The sequence below is a fragment of the Styela clava genome, chromosome 13 (genome assembly GCF_964204865.1).
Source record: "Styela clava chromosome 13, kaStyClav1.hap1.2, whole genome shotgun sequence".
Taxonomy (NCBI): domain Eukaryota; kingdom Metazoa; phylum Chordata; class Ascidiacea; order Stolidobranchia; family Styelidae; genus Styela; species Styela clava.
In genome coordinates, this window is record NC_135262.1 from 3,353,610 (window position 1) to 3,372,446 (window position 18,837).

General features: G+C 36.6%; 1 protein-coding gene across 1 annotated transcript; it reads left to right on the top strand.

The window, feature by feature from the left end:
* Positions 1-1,320: 1,320 nt before the first annotated feature.
* On the top strand, positions 1,321-16,748 carry LOC120332408 (uncharacterized). The gene is made up of 2 exons (XM_078119387.1): positions 1,321-3,091; positions 14,900-16,748. The coding sequence occupies exons 1-2, from the start codon at positions 1,955-1,957 to the stop codon at positions 16,172-16,174; spliced, it is 2,412 nt and encodes an 803-aa protein (XP_077975513.1). The 5' UTR covers positions 1,321-1,954; the 3' UTR covers positions 16,175-16,748.
* Positions 16,749-18,837: the final 2,089 nt, after the last annotated feature.

Sequence of the window (18,837 nt, forward strand, 5' to 3'; positions counted from 1 at the left end):
AAAGGTATTGACTTATATGAAACCGAGTTCATCGTGAAGAGAAAGGCTTCATTGTATTATATTCCAAGTTTGGCTTCAATTGAACAATAAACGGCGGAGAAATTGTTCATAATATGGTGAAATCATCCGAAGTTACCTGCTTTTACGGTACAGGTACCATAGTGCTGTAGTGGTACGGTAGTCTTAGCGAACAATACGGTATGACTATAGGCATTTCTCGGTGTGATAGTGAATACTGTCTGTAATCAGAGATGGTCAAACCAAATAGTCTACTATCCTGAATGAATCCAAAATTTCTCCAGGATATGGATTATTTAATATATCCCGAGTTTGACCATGTCCAAGACAACATATACCGGTATAGGTTGATGTATAGCCAATGAGCCAGACTGGATTCCATGGCAGGTGCACGCCCGAGGGCGCTAGCGCTCCGCAAAAATGCACGCGAGCGAAATCAATTTTGCACGCCGAAAATTTGCAATTGCTCACCAATGTAAATCGGTTTAAATGGTTTTAAAATCAATAATCCAGTAATATAAAGATGCCAAAATATTATAACTCCACAATTGTCGACAAATACCAGCTTGCAAGATATGGTCTGATCGAAATATTGCGAAGCAAAAAGACCATGGACCTTTCCCCGACCTTTGACCCGCGAAAAATTCCTCTCATTGTTACGTCCTTTTTTGCATTTTGCTGATTGGCCAATGTCACGAAGTAAACAAGGAAGTCGATGCTCGGGGAAAGGTCCATATCGTGTTGAATGATAGGAAATAGGAATCCCGTGAGAATAGGTATGGACGAAAAGATCGCCTCCGCACCAATGGCCAAGTACGGCTCTGATTCAGCGTATTTTTCATACAATAATTTTACACGGATGTACTGAACAGTACCGGTATCCAAAGTCGCACAAACACTCTCAAAATTAGCGACAAACTGTAGAAATAATGTTTGGGGTCAAAGGTCAAACGTCCATTTTTTCTCTGATTCAACGTATTTTTTTATCCGATACCGGTAATTTTACGCGGATGTATTGAGAGGTATCTGATGTCAAAGTCAGTTGCACGCGAGTGCAGTTGTTTTGCACGTCGTGAGCTATAATTGCACGCCAGGAATTCTTATTTGCACGCGGGAATTTCTGATTGCACGCCCGATTTCTCGTTCAAAAAGGCCATGAAATCCAGACTGGCCAATGAGTTGAATAAGCAAATGCAGGAAAGTTGAATAATTGAATTGATTAGTTGCCTAGATGTCTTTATGGATTCCAGAATATTGATAACATTTAAGATTGAACTGTTCCCAATTTGAATAGGATAGAAGAGGTAAGTCGACAAGACAGCTTAATTATATGGCAAACCACTTATGCTTGGTGGCAAAATGCAACTATATATCTTGCATTCAACAAAATATTAAACTGCTGTGTTTATCGCACTAAATTGAGATTTTACCGTATGCACCATCTGCACTGCAAATCAAATGAATAATGATGTTTAGGACATGTTCTTATAAACGGTTTGAGTAGTAAAACTGTGACAAACTTTTCTGATATGTTTGTGGATGTTGCCACAAGCTTGTTGGCGAGAGATATCATTGAAGTAATTCAGCTTGACACTTGCCGGTAATTATCAGAAAGTACAATTCATATTATAATTGTTCATATAGAAATAAGTAAAAATACGTTTGTGTCAATTACTGGTAGTTAGATAGTTTGTTCGAAAATAATGATTTTATTTGAATGCAACAAACAATAAATATACTATGATAAATAGCATTAAAAGTTAACAAATATGGTTGTTTATTATATATTATAGTTAAGAAATATTGAATCACCAAGTTAAAATATACTAAAAAATTAACATGTTTTTATCATAGTGCACCCATGTATAGATATCCAATATATTGGGAATTATCAGTAATTGCATCTTCAACAAAGACCTTCATATAAATTCCCAATATGGAGAAACCTGCTAAAACAGCAAAATATCATGATGGTAAACAATTAAAGAAGTGCTTGGAAGAATCTTCGGAAAGAAATAAACGTATTATGGAAACAGACCCGCAGACTTTCTGTAAAATTTGTGAAAAAAGGTTTTCTTCAACAAGTGCCTACAGGCGTCACATTCGAATTCATACTGGTGAAAAACCGTTTTCTTGTGAGCAATGTGGAAAATCTTTCAGACAGAAAAGTCATCTACAGGGACATACCCGAATGCACAAAGGACATAACCCATATCCCTGTAAACATTGCGGTAAATTCTTCAGGAACAAAAGTTATTTAAAAATACAAGAAAGAATTCATACAGGAGAGAAACCTTTTACTTGTGGAGAATGTGGGAAGTCTTTCATCAATATAAGTGTTTTTAAATGGCATATTCAATCTCATACTGGGGTAAAACGTTTCACTTGTAAACATTGTGGAAAGTGTTTTTTGATGAACTCTAACTTGCAAAGACATATTCTAATCCATACAGGAGAGAAGTCACATACCTGTCAACATTGTGGAAAAAGTTTTTTGCGAAATTTCCAATTGAAAAGGCATATTAGAATTCATACTGGGGAAAAGCCGTACATCTGTAAACAATGTGGAATGTGTTTTTCAGAGCGTTCTACTCTTGAAAATCATGTTAGAATCCATACCGGAGAAAAGCCATATACCTGTCAACATTGTGGAAAGTGTTTTTCGCAAAATGGTAACTTGAAAGACCATAGCCTAATCCATACAGGAAAAAAGTCACATGCCTGTAAACATTGTGGAAAGTGTTTTTTACAAAATTCCAAATTAAAAAGGCATATTAGAATTCATACAGGAGAAAAGCCATATGCCTGTAAACAATGTGAAAAGTGTTTTTCAGATCAATCTACGCTTGGAGGGCACATTAGAACCCACACAGGTGAAAGGCCATATACCTGTCCACACTGTGGAAAGTGTTTTTTGCAAAAGTCCCACTTGAATAGGCATATTCGTATCCATACCGGGGAAAAGCCATATACATGTCAACATTGTAGTAAGAGCTTTTCGGAAAATTCCCACTTGAAAAGACATATTAAAATTCATACTAAAAAAAGTAGCCCTTCGATTGTTAGCGATTTCTAAAGAGTTTTTTGTGAAACTATATTCTGAGAGTTGCGTTATTTATAGCCAATGCTTGAATAAACGCGTTCAAAATTGTATTGAGAAAAATTGTATGGGAAAGAGGGAAGTGTTTAACTTTAGCATATTATAACAAATGTAAGAATAAATAAGTCTTTGTTTATTCATAAGCATGAGCCATACTGTCTGAAATATGTTATAGTAAAAAGAAATATGAGTGATTTTATGGGAAAATCTCTTTTTGTATTTGTGAAGTTTTATCATTTATATTGCAAAAGACATTTAAAACGTTTTTTTTCGTCAAAATCTTTGTTAAATTTCCAGAATACAAAAATAATAATCGTTTTGAGAATACTTGTTTTTATTGTGTTGCTTGCATGTATTAATGAACATGTACATAATTTATTTTTCGAAATCTGACAAATAAAATGAAAAGTCAGCCTATGAGAGAAGATTTGTGAATTAATAAATTCATATAGAAATGTCATTTATCTTTCACCAGTAACCACCTTTGCAGTATATATTTATACAAAACCTTCAATCAAATATGCCACAAGAGAATCGTAATGCCATTCTACAATGTAGACTAAGTCATTTATATTTTCTGTTAAATTCGAGATTAGTCTAACTCTAAAAAATATTATCCTGCTTACAAATCAATGCTGCAGTATCTTTTTTATAAGTGGTCCCATGTACATGACCTCATTTGGGGTAAATGAGCTTCTGGATTGCTGCACTTCTCGCCATTATAGAGTGATTACCCTGATCAATTACGACTCCCTCCAACATCAAGTCTATGCTTCGACAACATGGATTGCCAACTACATGAAAGGCCTCGCCATATGATTAGGCCGTACTACCGACTTACCTCTCCCCCAGGATAAAGATCTAAATCCTCTACTATTACAACTCATTTATAGGTTCACTTCGCACTTTTTTGTTTTTATTGCCTACTTTTTGCTACCGCCCGTGACTCACGTTGGTGTAAATTTGGTTTTAGAGATCTTAAACATCATTCCGAGCGTGCCAGGGATCATCAATCTTCTATGGAGCATCTGGACAATGCAGTAAAATACCGAACATTCGGAAATGTTAATATTGCAGCACAGTTGGATGAAGGACGCGCTGTTTCTATTCGTCGGCACAACCAAAACGTCGCCATGTTCTCGGTCGATTGATAGATGTTTCGAAGTTCATTGGTTGTCACGAGCTGTCCCTCCGTGGGCACGATGAACGGGCTGGCTCTTCTAATAGAGGGGTATTTTTGGATATGGTGGAATACACCGCATCCCTAGATACAGTATTGAGAGATCATCTTGATGCCGCAACTGTTTCGAAAGGGACATCTAAGGATATCCAAAATGATTTACTCGACTCAAAGTACAAAATTTATTTACAAAATTTGGCTCTGGAAATTGAGAATTGCCAGTTCCTTTCGATTCAGTCTGACGAGACAACTGACATCACGTGCGTTTCCCAACTGGCTGTGATATTTCAGTTTGTGAAAGATGGTAAACCTACCGAGAGATTTCACAGCTTTGTCCCAATTGTTGATCGCACGGCTTGCGGAATATCGGCTGTACTGAAAGAAGTGTTACAGCCTTACAACGCGAAGTCAAAATTGATAGCTCAAACTTATGACGGCGCGGCAGTCATGAGTGGGTCGAAACATGGTGTTCAAGTTCATATAAAAGAAGATTTTCCTCATGCGCATATTTTACATTGTTATGCACACCAATTTAACCTCGTTATTAAAAAGATGTGTCTTGATACCCCTCTCGTCCGTATATTTTTGCAAATGTTTCGGGGTTTTCTTCATTTTTTTCCGTTTCGCCGAAGCGCTCTGACCTCCTTCGCCAGATATGTAGCCGCCGTCTCCCAGCTTGTGCACCAACACGTTGGAACTTCCAATCACGCGTGGTGCAGGGCGTGTCCGAAATTAGGTCTGAGCTCATTGAGTGTTTCAATGGCATTCAGAGCTCTCCAGTTTGGGACGAACGCTCTGTGAGGGAGGCGGCAGGTCTGAAGCGTCTGCTAGAAGATAGTGAGTTTTCATTTTTTCTCGCTTTTTTCTCCACAATATTCTATCACGTGGATGTATTATACGGCGCATTGCAGTCAAGGCTAATGGATGGAGCGTCTGTGCAGTCGTGTATTTCAGACTTCTGCGATGTATCCGGCAAACAATAAAATACGACGACACATGGAGTGCTTCTTTACGCCGCGGGCAAACAACGCAGCGTTTGATTTTGTCTGCAAAGGAATGCTGTGACATTCTGCAAAATCTCTGAACATCATTTTGACGACGCCTATTTCTTCCGCCGACGAAGAGCGAACATTCAGCACGCTGAAGCGTATTAAAACGTATCTCAGAAACACAATGAAGCAAGATAGATTAAATTCCTTGGCTGTTTTATCCATTCACAGAGACGTTATTTCTGGGATGCATGACTTTAATCAGCGCGTTATTGAGCATTTTGCTTCCAAGAAACCGCGGCGTGTTGCATGTATGTTCAAGCAGTAGAAGTCTAGCAGCATATATATCTATGAGAGAGCGACGCATGTCCTTATCTTTGCATTAACTTTCCTTTCTTCATAGTAACGTTTTAAACCTTATTTTAGGTTTTGTCTGCTTTCCCGAAGTTTCTGTTAATATGTCATTGTATTTATCTGGGTAAATATTGCCTTTCCTTTTGAAAGAGGTTTCAAAATAAACTATGTCTATATTTATTAATCCCTTGACTTGGACCGGTTTTAAAGACACTTTCTTATCGTTAAAAATAGTCCCTTTTGCCGATTGGTTGTTACCGATGGAATGGTTTTTATACTCATAAAATGATGGGAGAACTTACAGCGCTCATCCTGTCCCCGTAGATGGGGGTGACGTGGTCCCGCAGTAGCTTGCCCCGGTTGTCAAAATGATCACGCGCCGCCACTGGGTTACGTAAACCACCTTACGGCGGCGAGAAGTCCAGCAATCCTTTAACACAGTGTTTCCCAACCCGAGTCCGCGGAGCGTTTGAATGAGTCCGCAACGAGCCAGAAATTCACTGCGGTTTTTGCGAAATTTAGCTATCAGCCAAGTTATGATTTACGTTAGAATTTACATGAACCATAAAAAGCAAGTTCAATCACATAACATTCATCGAGTCAATAGTTATTGGTTACTGAGTAGGGCTGGGCATAAATTCGAATATTCAACTATTAGAATATCAATTTACAATTCAAAAATTTGGTAACAGGTGACGCGACAAGTCACTTGCGCGTCGCAACTCACGTGTGGATTTTCGACGAAAACACGAGTCGGCACACGCGTCAATAGATACCGAAAGTGATGTTTCTCGCCAGTTCGAACAACGAGGAATAAATTTTTTTTCCTGGTAGATGTCAACGATGGCAACCCAGATATTCTAAATTAAAAACCGGCAACACAAAATACTTGAAATGGATCGGAGAACACCATAAGTTTCATAATGATCCGCGACCGAATAAAAACGCTTTTTTAGACATTGCAAATCGCAAAAGTTCGGGTGCTACCGTAGTATACTGACCAGGGCATTTTCCCTTTGGATTCGTTGCTTTACTGTCTTCATATTGGTACGTACAGTACTGGAGCGCCGTAAGTATTGTACGAAAAACTCAGATTTGTCGAATTTACAAAAATACCAATCAAAACATAATCGAGCACTTTACCACGCATTTTTGTGTCCACGATTTGTCACGATGTTTCCTGAGTAGTATTGCTTTCATTTAGTCAACACAACCGCAGATTAAAATGATCACAATTAAATTAATAATAATAACAAAGCAAGGCGATGAATATGTATTTTTGATTTACTAATATACTTTAAATATATTTTAACAAGTACTAAATCAAGTTGAACTTTCTGGAAATTGATAGCAGATAACAGATTTTCTAACGGCGTTAACAAATTCGCAAGATTGCAAAAAATATGTATCAAAACTAAATATAATCGGGCAATATATTCTCACATTGGTATGTTCACAGATTGCCGTGGCATTTTAAAAAACTAATGCTCTCATCTTGTCGTAAGTCGACGCAACAGCGAGTTACCATAAAATACAATTAAATTAAAATAGAAAAACATTTCAAATTGTCGTTGTTGTCATGGATTGAATATTGTGCGACAGAAAAGGTCCATTATACACTGAAACAGTCGACTCCTTCAACGAACACGTGATTGCAGCGAATTTCCGATTTCGAAATTTGTTAAATTTCTGTTGTGTTTGGTTTTATTGCTTCTTCGCTAAGATTACGGTTGCAATAAACGCACCTTGAGTCCGCAAAGGTTTTTGCTGTCGAGAAAATAGTCTGCGACCAAAAAAGGTTGGGAAACGCTGCTCTAACACATAACTGTCCTTGCATGAGAATCGTACCTGCGAACCCACGCAGAGTAATGAGGCTTAGTAGGATATAGAGCCATAGACAAATTAGATATATCTAATGTGCCTTTTATCATTGTCAATATAATGTTGTTAAATTTTTTCTTCTTGTTATCGTATAGAACAATAGCCCGTCACATTACCTACTCGACCAAATGCTTTCAAATTTTGGTGGTTGAAGATTGTATTTTTTTCTAGAATTTTTCTATTAATTCTCAATGAAACCTTTGAGATCTGATATTTGATTCAAAATCACGTTGTACGGAACACGGTTTTTAATCCGCCAGTGACAGCTGTATTGTGTTTTACGTCAAAGTCGAAAGATCTTCGATACCATTGTCCATGACGAACTGAATGTAGATGCGGCAAAGTACTGTAAATAATTTAATACTACAACTGTGAGTCTACTCAAGTGGCATTTCAGTGTATGTTAGAACAAGACGCAGAAATCATCATTGTCACAGGACCAAGTAAATCTAAAGCAGTCTGAGCATCGATACTAGTAAGTAAAAATGGTCCACTGCTTCAGCTTTGCCTAGGATATAATTTCCGGGGAAATTCCGGGTGAAACATTTTGTCGTGGCGTTCGTGTCCATATATTTGAGCTTTGCTCCCTAATAAAAGGTAGCGCGTACTGCCCTAATATGTGGAGGCAGTTATTTGAATACGAGATTCATCATCTGTGAGAATCTAGGATCAATGCACTTGACACGAGTTTATGGTGCCTAGCAAGGCAGAAGACAAAACATTACTTGGTATTTAAATGAGCGTTTTGTAAACTCAGTTGATACTGAACTTGAAATATTGCAATAATCAAGATGTATTTACAATTTGAGAAAATCAGACGAAATGCATTATTTGGCTATTTCGTTTGTCATTTCATATTTTTTGATTACTTAAATTACATCCCATTTTATAATTTACCAACTTGTCATTCTTACCCAATCGGGTATGGTTCATCAATTTTCTGGGACGTTACGGACTTTCCAAGATCTAATTTTAAGGTACGTATTTATGCAATTTCCTCAACCAAGCCATCGGGCGGAATATTGCACCAAACCAAATATTAAATTGCCGTGTTCATCGCACGAATGTTGTGATTATCCCACCACGTTAACATATCCCATAAAATGATTATTGAGATCTCGTTGTATACAAAGTGGTTATTGAAAACCAAAGTCAGAGAAATGTTTCGTGGTGTGCGTGAAGCTGGTCACGAAAAGGCTATGAATACTACGATTAATCATGCGTCTAATAATTCAAACAATAATTTTAAGCGCTGTATGAATTCTGGGAATTAGACAGGAAATTATAGCCGTGATTAGTAGTTTATGATTAGCTTTCTTTGAAAACGTTCTGTACAAGACGCGTAAACGCATTTGTGAGAGGCGCAGTCGCATTTCAGTAGCCTGAATCGGTAATTCAGTAAGTATTTCTCATTCAGGCAGTTTTGATAACTTTGAACTAGAAAGGATTTAAGGTTGAAGCCGATTTTTGTAAATAAATTATATGAATATTCATTGAATATAATGATGTCAATATAAAATAAAGCATTAAGCGCATATTAATATTATTTTAATTCGAGTGTTTATGAAATGCTGCTTCGTTGAATACCATAACTTTCTACATATTTCAAGTGTTACTGGCATTTTGAAATATAAAGTACTGACGTTTTCATTTTTTTCGTCTTCAGGTCAGGTAGTATTGTAACATAGGATAGTAATCAGTGTTCCTCAAACTTTTTTACCGTGGTATACCTGTAACGTAATGGACCTTTCCCCGACCTTTGACCCCCGGAAAATTCTTTCTATACTTTACCATTGGAAAATTTTTGGGACTATTTTAAGAGTGCCTTTGCGAGATGGTGCCTGTAAAATTGGGTATGTGTTTTAAACCATCATTAGGATCCATCGCATATAACAATCTGTTTTTTAAAAGTACCGGTAAAGAATCTTAGCCTAGTCTATCACAGCTATTTCTACACTAATTTTTTATTACTGCAATTAAATTAAATCCTAGGAAGATAAGAGTGATCATTGAGTTATCTGATTTATATTTAAGTTTCCGAAACACAACTGAAAACTAACGAATATAGTCCAAAAACGCGAAAACGAGGTAATGTTTACGACCACGCTTGAAAATCTGTCTGAGTGAGAAAAGTGTCTAAGTAGATGCAAAAAGGGAGCATTGTTATGTTACTTTTTGCATGTCGGTGATTGGCCAATGTCACGAAGTAAACAAGGAAGTCGATGCTCGGGGAAAGGTCCATACGTAATCTTACGTTTATTCCACCGTGTTGCGCGTTTGTGTTGCCGCATGTATTTAATAGACCTTATTCATTAAAAACCCATCCTGCGCGCAAACAGAAAAGTGATGTCAACAAGACAATTTAACATTAGCTCTTATGGGGAATGTGATCACCAGAGCAGACATTTGCATTTTTTGTAATTTTCTAGATATCTTTCATTGTATACGTGAGCAGTTTTGAGGATAGAATATTTTTTACATCTTTTTTGATATTTTTATCATGATACACATGGTTAAAATTTTTCATAATCGTTCATAATTAATAAGCGCAGTGTTTCCGATGACGTCATTCTCACTAGTCCATGAGATTCTGCCAACGCGCCGTGCTCTGTGGGATATGCGCTCCAACTGCTTGTGATAACAGAATACTGGAATACCGGTACCGGCCCACAACTGGCGTTCAACGAAAGACCTATTTTGGTTTTTATTGGATGTGATATATTTCATGAATTCTATGAAACTATGTACATTTCTGGTACACCTTTCAAAATCCAATATCCTAACTCAGTTCATATGTTGACACCATGTACCTATCCCAAAATTGGTGATGTTTAGGGCTGGATTCAGACCAGGAGACCCCCCTTCTTATTTTTGAGCTCAGAATTTCTCTCTAAACAACATCACATGTCATTGCTTAAAATTTAAAAATATGAGTGCATTAAACTTTTCATTCTCCCCATTCATGGGTGCGATTTTTTTTAATTGAAAGAATAAAAATTTACTTTAGGAGGTAGTTTTGCTTTCAATTTCTTCGATCAAACAACCGCTACAGCCATACTTTAACATAGAAACTTCCAGCAGAATGCGCATAATAATAATTTCCCTTATTATGATGCAAACGACGCAATAATGGCTGTTTACAATGTGGTTGAAACCAGTTGTATACAGAATTTTCTACTCTGAAAAACTTGATATATATATATATACTTTTCGTAGGGTTTAGACTTGTCAAGTTTTCAAAAGAATTACAAACTTCGAAACCGAATTTCGAGGCTCTAGGTTTCAGCCTACCTAGCCTATTGGTAAATCCAGCCCTGGTGATGGTCCCTACAGTAAATTTCTGGCCCTAATCACTCAGCAGATTGAAATAAATGGTTTTAAGCATTTATTAGCAAAGATAGATATTTTAAATAAACATAATAGTTCAACTTAAAGTCTGTATAATGATATTGTAAATATATGTCCCATTATTACTGCATTGTGAGAAGGCTTTCCACACTATCACGTCTATAAGCTTTAGCGTCTTCCAATATCTCAGATGGAAACTTCAGTCTTCATTTCGCATATTCTGCCCTTATATGTGGAGGCAGTTATTTGAATACGAGACTCATCATCTCTGAGAATCTAGGATCAATGCACTGGACACGAGTTTATCGTGCCTAGCAAGGCAGAAGACAAAATATTACTTGGTATTTAAATGAGCGTTTTGTAAACTCAGTTGATACTGAACTTGAAATATTGCAATAATCAAGATGTATTTACAATTTGAGAAAAGCCGACGAAATGCATTATTTGGCTATTTCGTTTGTCATTTCATATTTTTTGATTACAAATTATATCCCATTTTATAATTTACCAACTTGTCATTCTAACCCAATCGGGTATGGTTCATCAATTTTCTGGGACGTTACGGACATAGGCTGAAGTTAAACTTTTCCAAGATCTATTTTTAAGGTACGTATTTATGCAATTTCCTCAACCAAGCCATCGGGCTAAATATTGCATCAAACCAAATGTTGTGATTGTCCCACAAAATGATTATTGAGATCTCAGTGTATACAAAATTGATTGGTTATTGAAAACCAAAGCAGAGAAATGTTTCGTAGTGTGCGTGAAGCTTGTCACGAAAAGGCTATGAATACTACGATTAATCATGCGTCCAATAATTCAAACAATAATTTTAAGCGCTGTATAAATTCTGGGAATTAGACAGGAAATTATAGCCGTGATTAGTAGTTTATGATAAGCTTTATTTGAAAACGTTCTGTACAAGACGCGTAAACGCATTTGTGAGAGGCGCAGTCGCATTTCAGTAGCCTGGATCGGTAATTGAGTAAGTATTTCTCATTCAGGCAGTTTTGATAACTTTGAACTAGAAAGGATTTAAGGTTGAAGCCGATTTTTGTAAATAAATTATATGAATATTCATTGAATATAATGATGTCAATATAAAATAAAGCATTAAGCGCATATTAATATTATTTTAATTCGAGTGTTTATGAATTCGTTGAATACCATAACTCTCTACATATTTCAAGTGTTACTGGCATTTTGAAATATAAAGTACTGACGTTTTCATTTTTTTCGTCTTCAGGTCAGGTAGTATTGTAACATAGGATAATAATCGGTGTTCCTCAAACATTTTTACCGTGGTATACCTGTAACGTAATGGACCTTTCCCCGACCTTTGACCCCCGGAAAATTCTTCCTATACTTTACCATTGGAAAATTTTCGGGGCTATTTTGAGAGTGCCTTTGCGAAATGGTGCCTGTAAAATTGGGTATGTGTTTCAAACCATCATTAGGATCCATCGCATATAACAATCTGTTTATTAAAAGTACCGGTGAAGAATCTTAGCCTAGTCTATCACAGCTATTTCTACACTAATTTTTTATTACTGCAATTAAATTAAAACTCCTAGGAAGACAGAGTGATCCTTGAATTATCTGATTTATATTTAAGTTTCCGAAACGCAACTGAAAACTAACGAATAGAGTCCAAAAACGAGGTAATGTTTACGACCAGGCTTGAAAATCTGTCTGAGTGAGAAAAGTGTCTGAGCACATGCAAAAAGGAAGCATTGTTACGTCAACTTTTGCATCTCGGTGATTGGCCAATGTCACGAAATAAACAAGGAAGTCGATGCTCGCGTAAAGGTCCATACGTAATCTTACGTTCATTCCACCGTGTTGCGCTTTTGCGTTGCGCGTTTTGTGTTGCCGCATGTTTTTATCCCTTTCCGTGCGGTGGGCACGTATACGTACCCACGACAAAACTCGCTAGATTGCGGCGGGTACGTTGATGTACTCCACGGTTTTATTTAGCAATCGGTCGCAAACTGTTGGTCTAGTTTTTCCGGGTTTTAGTTTATTGATGAGAAGTCTTCTTCGAGATTAACATAAGCGACGGTAAATCTCGCTTTCCATTACCATGGGAATTTTATTTGCGGCGGAACGAGGGAGTGTTTTTGAAATTTATGCAAATTTCGGTATTTTTTGGGTGGTAATAGAAGACATATTATCCCTTCCATCTACCAAAGTATTTTGAGTTAGATAACGAAATTGCTACAGCAATATTATGCTATTGTTTGCCAACCAAGAAGCGGTAACAGTAAAGGATTTAGCGAAAATTTCTATTTTTTATCACGGTTTGAAGTTTCAACTCCCAGAAAAAAAAAATTGGTTTTTTCTATCCGGTTTGTGACTCAGACCACCACTTTTAAAATTGCAAGCTCTTTAAATAAGCTTTCCAACGAGCCGTCAGTGGGCAGCAGAGGAAAGACCTCTTTTGGTTTTTTTTGGATGTTATATATTTCATGAATTCCATGTAACTATGTACATTTCTGGTACACCTTTCAAAATCCAATGGCCTAACTCAGTTCATATGTTGACACAATGTACCTATCCCAAAATTGGTGATGTTCTGGGCTGGATTTAGACCAGGAGAGGCCCCTTCATATTTTTGAGCTCAGAATTCCTCTCTAAACAATGACATCACATGTCATTGCTTAAAATTTAAAAATTATGAGTGCATTAAACTTTTCATTCTCCCCATTCATGGGTGCTAATTTTTAATTGAAAGAATAAAAATTTACTGAGGTAGTTTTGCTTTCAATTTCTTTGATCAAACAACCGCTACAGCCATACTTTAACGTAGAAACTTCCAGCAGAATGCGCATAATAATAATTTCCCTTATTTGCCTATGATGCAAACGACGCAATAATGGCTGTTTACAATGTGGTTGAAACCAGTTGTGTACAAAATTTTCTACTCTGAAAAAATTTGATATATATATACTTTTCGTAGGGTTTAAACTTGTCAAGTTTTCAAAAGAATTACAAACTTCGAAACCGAATTTCGAGGCTCTAGGTTTCAGCCTGCCTAGCCTATTGGTAAATCCAGCCCTGGTGATGGTCCCTGCAGTAAGGTTCCATTACATTTGAATTTTGAACCCACGTACACATTTGAACCCATGACAATTGCACCTGTATGCTATTGCACCTATGGAATTTTTTTTGTTTCACGGATAGTTAAACCCATACTAACCCTAACCCATGGGTTTTAGCACCCGCATATAGATTGAACCCGTGGATATACGCATGGGTTCAAATGTACGGTCACCCTGCAGTAAATATCTGGCCCTAATCACTCAGCAGATTGAAATAAATGGTTTTCAGCATTTATTAGCAAAGATAGATAGTTTAATCAAACATATAGTTCAACTTGAAGCCTGTATAATGATATTGTAAATATATGTCCCATTATTACTGCATTGTGAGAAGGCTTTTCACACTATCACGTCTATAAGCTTTAGCGTCTTCCAATATCTCAGATGGAAACTTCAGTCTTCATTTCGCATATTCTGCCCTTGACAGCCTTAGCATCAACAGGAATAATGTTCAACATAAATCAAGTGAAGTGCATTACAGCCAAAATTACCAACCCAAACACGTGATCGCATTATATATATAATTTGTGATGTAACAATGCGCTCACGTCGGTTCTTTGCGTAGATGACATTTTATATTTCATGTGCATTGTCTCCGCTTGGATATTTTATAACTTATTATATTGGAATTTAGAATCCCTGACTTATGCTGTACACCCGTTTATCAGTTGTATACCCAACTTATGGTCCGATATATACTTGGATATACCGTATATACCCGTTTGAAGAGCACCTATAATAATAACTCTAAGAAAATTGCTTACAATTACTAGTTTTCATTTTCAAACGATATTATATATTTTCATACTATATTTGATTATTCAATTGTTTCAGTGCAGCAAAATATATATAGAGTGATCCACAATGTGCGTTTTATATATATATATATCGTAATTAACAAACAATATTCAACGGACATCGGGCATAATCATGGGTTTCATCAATAATTGCATCTTTGTCAAAGACATTTACACAAACTTCTGATATGGAGGAATCTGATGGAAAGATGAACCCGAATAAAACCTGCGAGAAGTCCTTTAGAGAAGAATCTTTTTTGGAAATACATAAAGGTAGTCACAGAAAAAAACACTTTCATGTCCACACTGATGAAAAACCATATTCTTGTGAACAATGCGGAAAATGTTTCCGACAAAAATGTAATCTACAAGTCCACACAAAAACTCATGGTGGAGATAAACCGTATGTTTGTAATCATTGTGGCAAGTGTTTCAGGCGAAAAGGGCAGTTACAGACGCATGAAAGAATCCATACAGGAAAGAAACCTTTTGTCTGTAAAGAATGTCAGAAGTCATGTAATTCGAAACAAGAATTACATTGTCATATTCGATGCCACACTGGAGAGAAACCGTTCAATTGTAATGATTGTGGAAAGTGTTTTTCGCAGCAGTCGAACTTAAAGGCTCATATTCGAACCCATACTGGCGAAAAGCCCTACATATGTAAACATTGTGGAAAATGTTTCAAGCAAAATTCTAACTTACGAAGACATGTTCAAACCCATACTGGAGAAAAATCATATTCTTGTGACCAATGTGGAAAATTATTTCAACTAAAATGGAATCTACAGGCTCATGTGCAAATGCATTATGGACATAAACCATATGTTTGCAGACATTGTGGTAAGCGCTTCAGTCACAAAAATTACTCACAGATTCATGAAAGGATCCATACTGAAGAGAAACCTTATGTTTGTGACAAATGCAAGAAGGCCTTCAAATTTAAAACAGATTTGAAATGTCATGTTCGAACCCATACTGGAGAAAAACCATACAAATGTAAATATTGTGAAAGGTGTTTTTCCTGTCATTCTAGCTTGAAAAACCATATTCGAATCCATACTGGAGAAAAGCCATATTCTTGTGATCAATGTGGAAAATATTTTCGAACGAGAAGTAATCTACGGACACATACACAAATACATGACAGAGATGAACCATATGCTTGTAAATATTGTGGTAGGCGCTTCAGGCTCAAAAATTACTTACAGAAGCATGAAAATATCCATACTGGCAAGAAACCTTTTAGTTGTGAGCAATGTAAGAAATCTTTCAAAACTCCAGAAGAATTAAAACGCCATATTCAAATTCATACTAGACAAAAATCATACATCTGTCAACAATGTGAAAAGTGTTTTTCAAACAATTATAACTTGAAAAGGCATATACGAACTCATTCTGTATAAGAGCCGTAACCTGCCATATCCTATGCTAAAACAATGTATTAGACTCCACACACCCACGTATTTTTTTTTTCAATTTATTTCAATTTGATGTTCGGGGTAAGCGGGCACATGTATCAGCACATCTTTTTTTTTTTTTTTATCCTGCTCTCTTGTTTTGCCCTTTGCTTCTTTGTTTTGTTGTAACGGAAACTTGAAAAATAAAGTCACCTACATATTGAGGTAAATGCAAGGATGGATCTACTTAATATTCTATGCAACTAATAGTTCACTCAATTCCGAGTTTCCATTACTCAAATATAAAAGAAGTCGCCAGAAGGCTATTACTCAAGTCCAACGAGAGCCATGATTTCACCCAAAATCTTGTTTCCAAAATTAGGATGATATTTTGAAATCGATAATTCTAACCTAGAATGCATCATGTTTTTTATATTTTCATGCCAAGCACAAAATTGGTGCGTATCCAATAGACAGGGTGTATATGATGTTGCATGGACCAGATAACAGTCCAGATAACATTAAACTTTTTCCAATACCAAAAAATTCGCTAGAAAACTATTTTATGTATTTAAAAAAATCTGTGGAGGTTCTATGGGACTCGTTATTTTGTATGCGATGACGTATTGCGCAATTTGTGGCGGTTTCGCGTTAGTTGTGATGAATGGTCAGTCGAAGTCGTTAAAACCTTGGTACAAGTAGTCCACTGCGCATACCTGTACGACTTCGTTTTGGTCTTTGTGTCCGTATATTTGAGCATCGCGCTCTTGATTTATATAAGTGGTCTTCGAGCGGTGCCTTCTGTAAAGACTTGGAATACACCGTAAAAACAATGGCGCTCCAGGAGTGTGTGACATACACACACACACTATGTGTACCAATATGGAGATAACTAATTTTGTTCGCCTACTTTACATTCAGGGGAGGTCGTTACGATACCCGCGAGGGGAAATATGTTTAGTAAATTTAAAAGCAGATGTTTGTTTGGGTAGCATTGGAGGACCGGTGCCCCCTACCTTTTCAGTTTATTAAATAGTTTAAATACCATTTCCTAAACCGTTCACTCCTAATGGGATGCGATTTGTATCATCACTTTTAAGGTCCGTGATCACTCAACCGTGACGAAAATTTTCTGCCATGAACCTCACTTTAATTACCTATATAACCCAAATAGGGCATCTCTATCTATTACCGTTTTCGAGATATGACTCAAAATCACTGGCGCATGACTGGGGAGTGCTAGAAAAAAATTTCACCTAAAACTGATTTAAATTATTTTTCTATTCATGCCTTTAGTTCCTTAATAGGGCCTTTCATAGGCCCACAATAAGCCAAAATCACTGTAGCATGAATTTGAGATGGGGAAAAAAATTCCACCTACCGTAAATCTGATTCAAATAATTTTTCTATTCATGCCATTAGATTCTTAATAAGATCTTCCAGAGGTCCGCAATCAGCCGCAATCAATGAGGAAAAAAGCATTAAACTAATTTTTCCAAACGCACCTATATATTTTTTCCTCAATATCTTCATTCTGAGTAGCATAACATTTCAAACTCACTGGAGCGTTACAGGGAGAGGGAAATCACAAATTTCCGGTGGTGAAATATTCATTTAATTATTTGTTTTGATATTCAAGCATCAGTTCCGAAAATTTCATCATCATCTCGAAATCCAATTTCGAGTGCTCCTAATCGGCAAAAAACAATAATAACCCCTTCAGTCACGCACATATATCCAATTCAGAAAAAAATTATTTTTTATTACAAATTGACTCATTTTTGGTCATCTTTGACAAAAATATTAAAAAAAAAAATTTTCTACCCCCCATATGCAAATTAGGGGATGTGTACAAATGTACACTTTGTGTCAAAGTCAAGCAAAAGTTGCTGAAAATTGAAAGAAATCAACAAATGAAAATTCATAAAAAAACATCGAGTTAATTTGCAATCGTCTTAAAATTGTCTTTTGTTGCACAAAAGTTGTGAAAACGACCAAAATAAATGATATCTTGATTGAAAAATCAAGTTTCTAGAGCACAGATCTGTTAAGATTTTTTTCAAATTTTTTCTTTTTAAATGTTCACTTGCTATGAAAACTCAAAAAGCAATTCTTCTCTTTTGTGAGGCACAAGAAGACGTTGCACTTGTTGCATTTAACTCTACTTCTTCCATTGCAACCCTCGTATTTGCATCTCTGGCCTAATCCATTGATGCAAGATGGAAAATGCATAAAACCATCATATCTAACATCTCCAACAGGTCGCTCTGATGATTTGCGCCTCTTAGCCAAATGTGGCACTTGTCTTTCTGTTTGAACTTGTTGTGAAGTACAACGCGGTCTTCCGACAGTGGGACTCTTCACCAATGCCGTGGTAAACACGTTAGCTTTGAGCAAAGCAAATGCAACCTCGCTTCTGTATTCCAGTAGGTCCATGATGCGTGACCTTGGAGTTCCATTTGCTCGTTCAATATCGCGATATTCTAGCCACGAGTTCGCTAGCGCAAAATCCATGAAGTGGAAAATTACTCTAACTGGCCACTTCTTTGTTTTAGCTTTGGTCCTGTACAGCGAAATGAGGAAATCTAGTTTATCGACTCCTTCCATATTATCGTTGTACACCTGAACACATTTTGGCCTTTCTACCATGATGTGTTCTTTTGTGCTGG

Bases quoted from the DNA above. Each gene is read 5' to 3' on its own strand.
- LOC120332408 (XM_078119387.1), top strand. From the start codon at position 1,955: ATGGAGAAACCTGCTAAAACAGCAAAATATCATGATGGTAAACAATTA. The intron at 3,092-14,899 runs TAAAGAGTTTTT...CATCGGGCATAA, and splicing joins CTTCGATTGTTAGCGATTTC to TCATGGGTTTCATCAATAAT.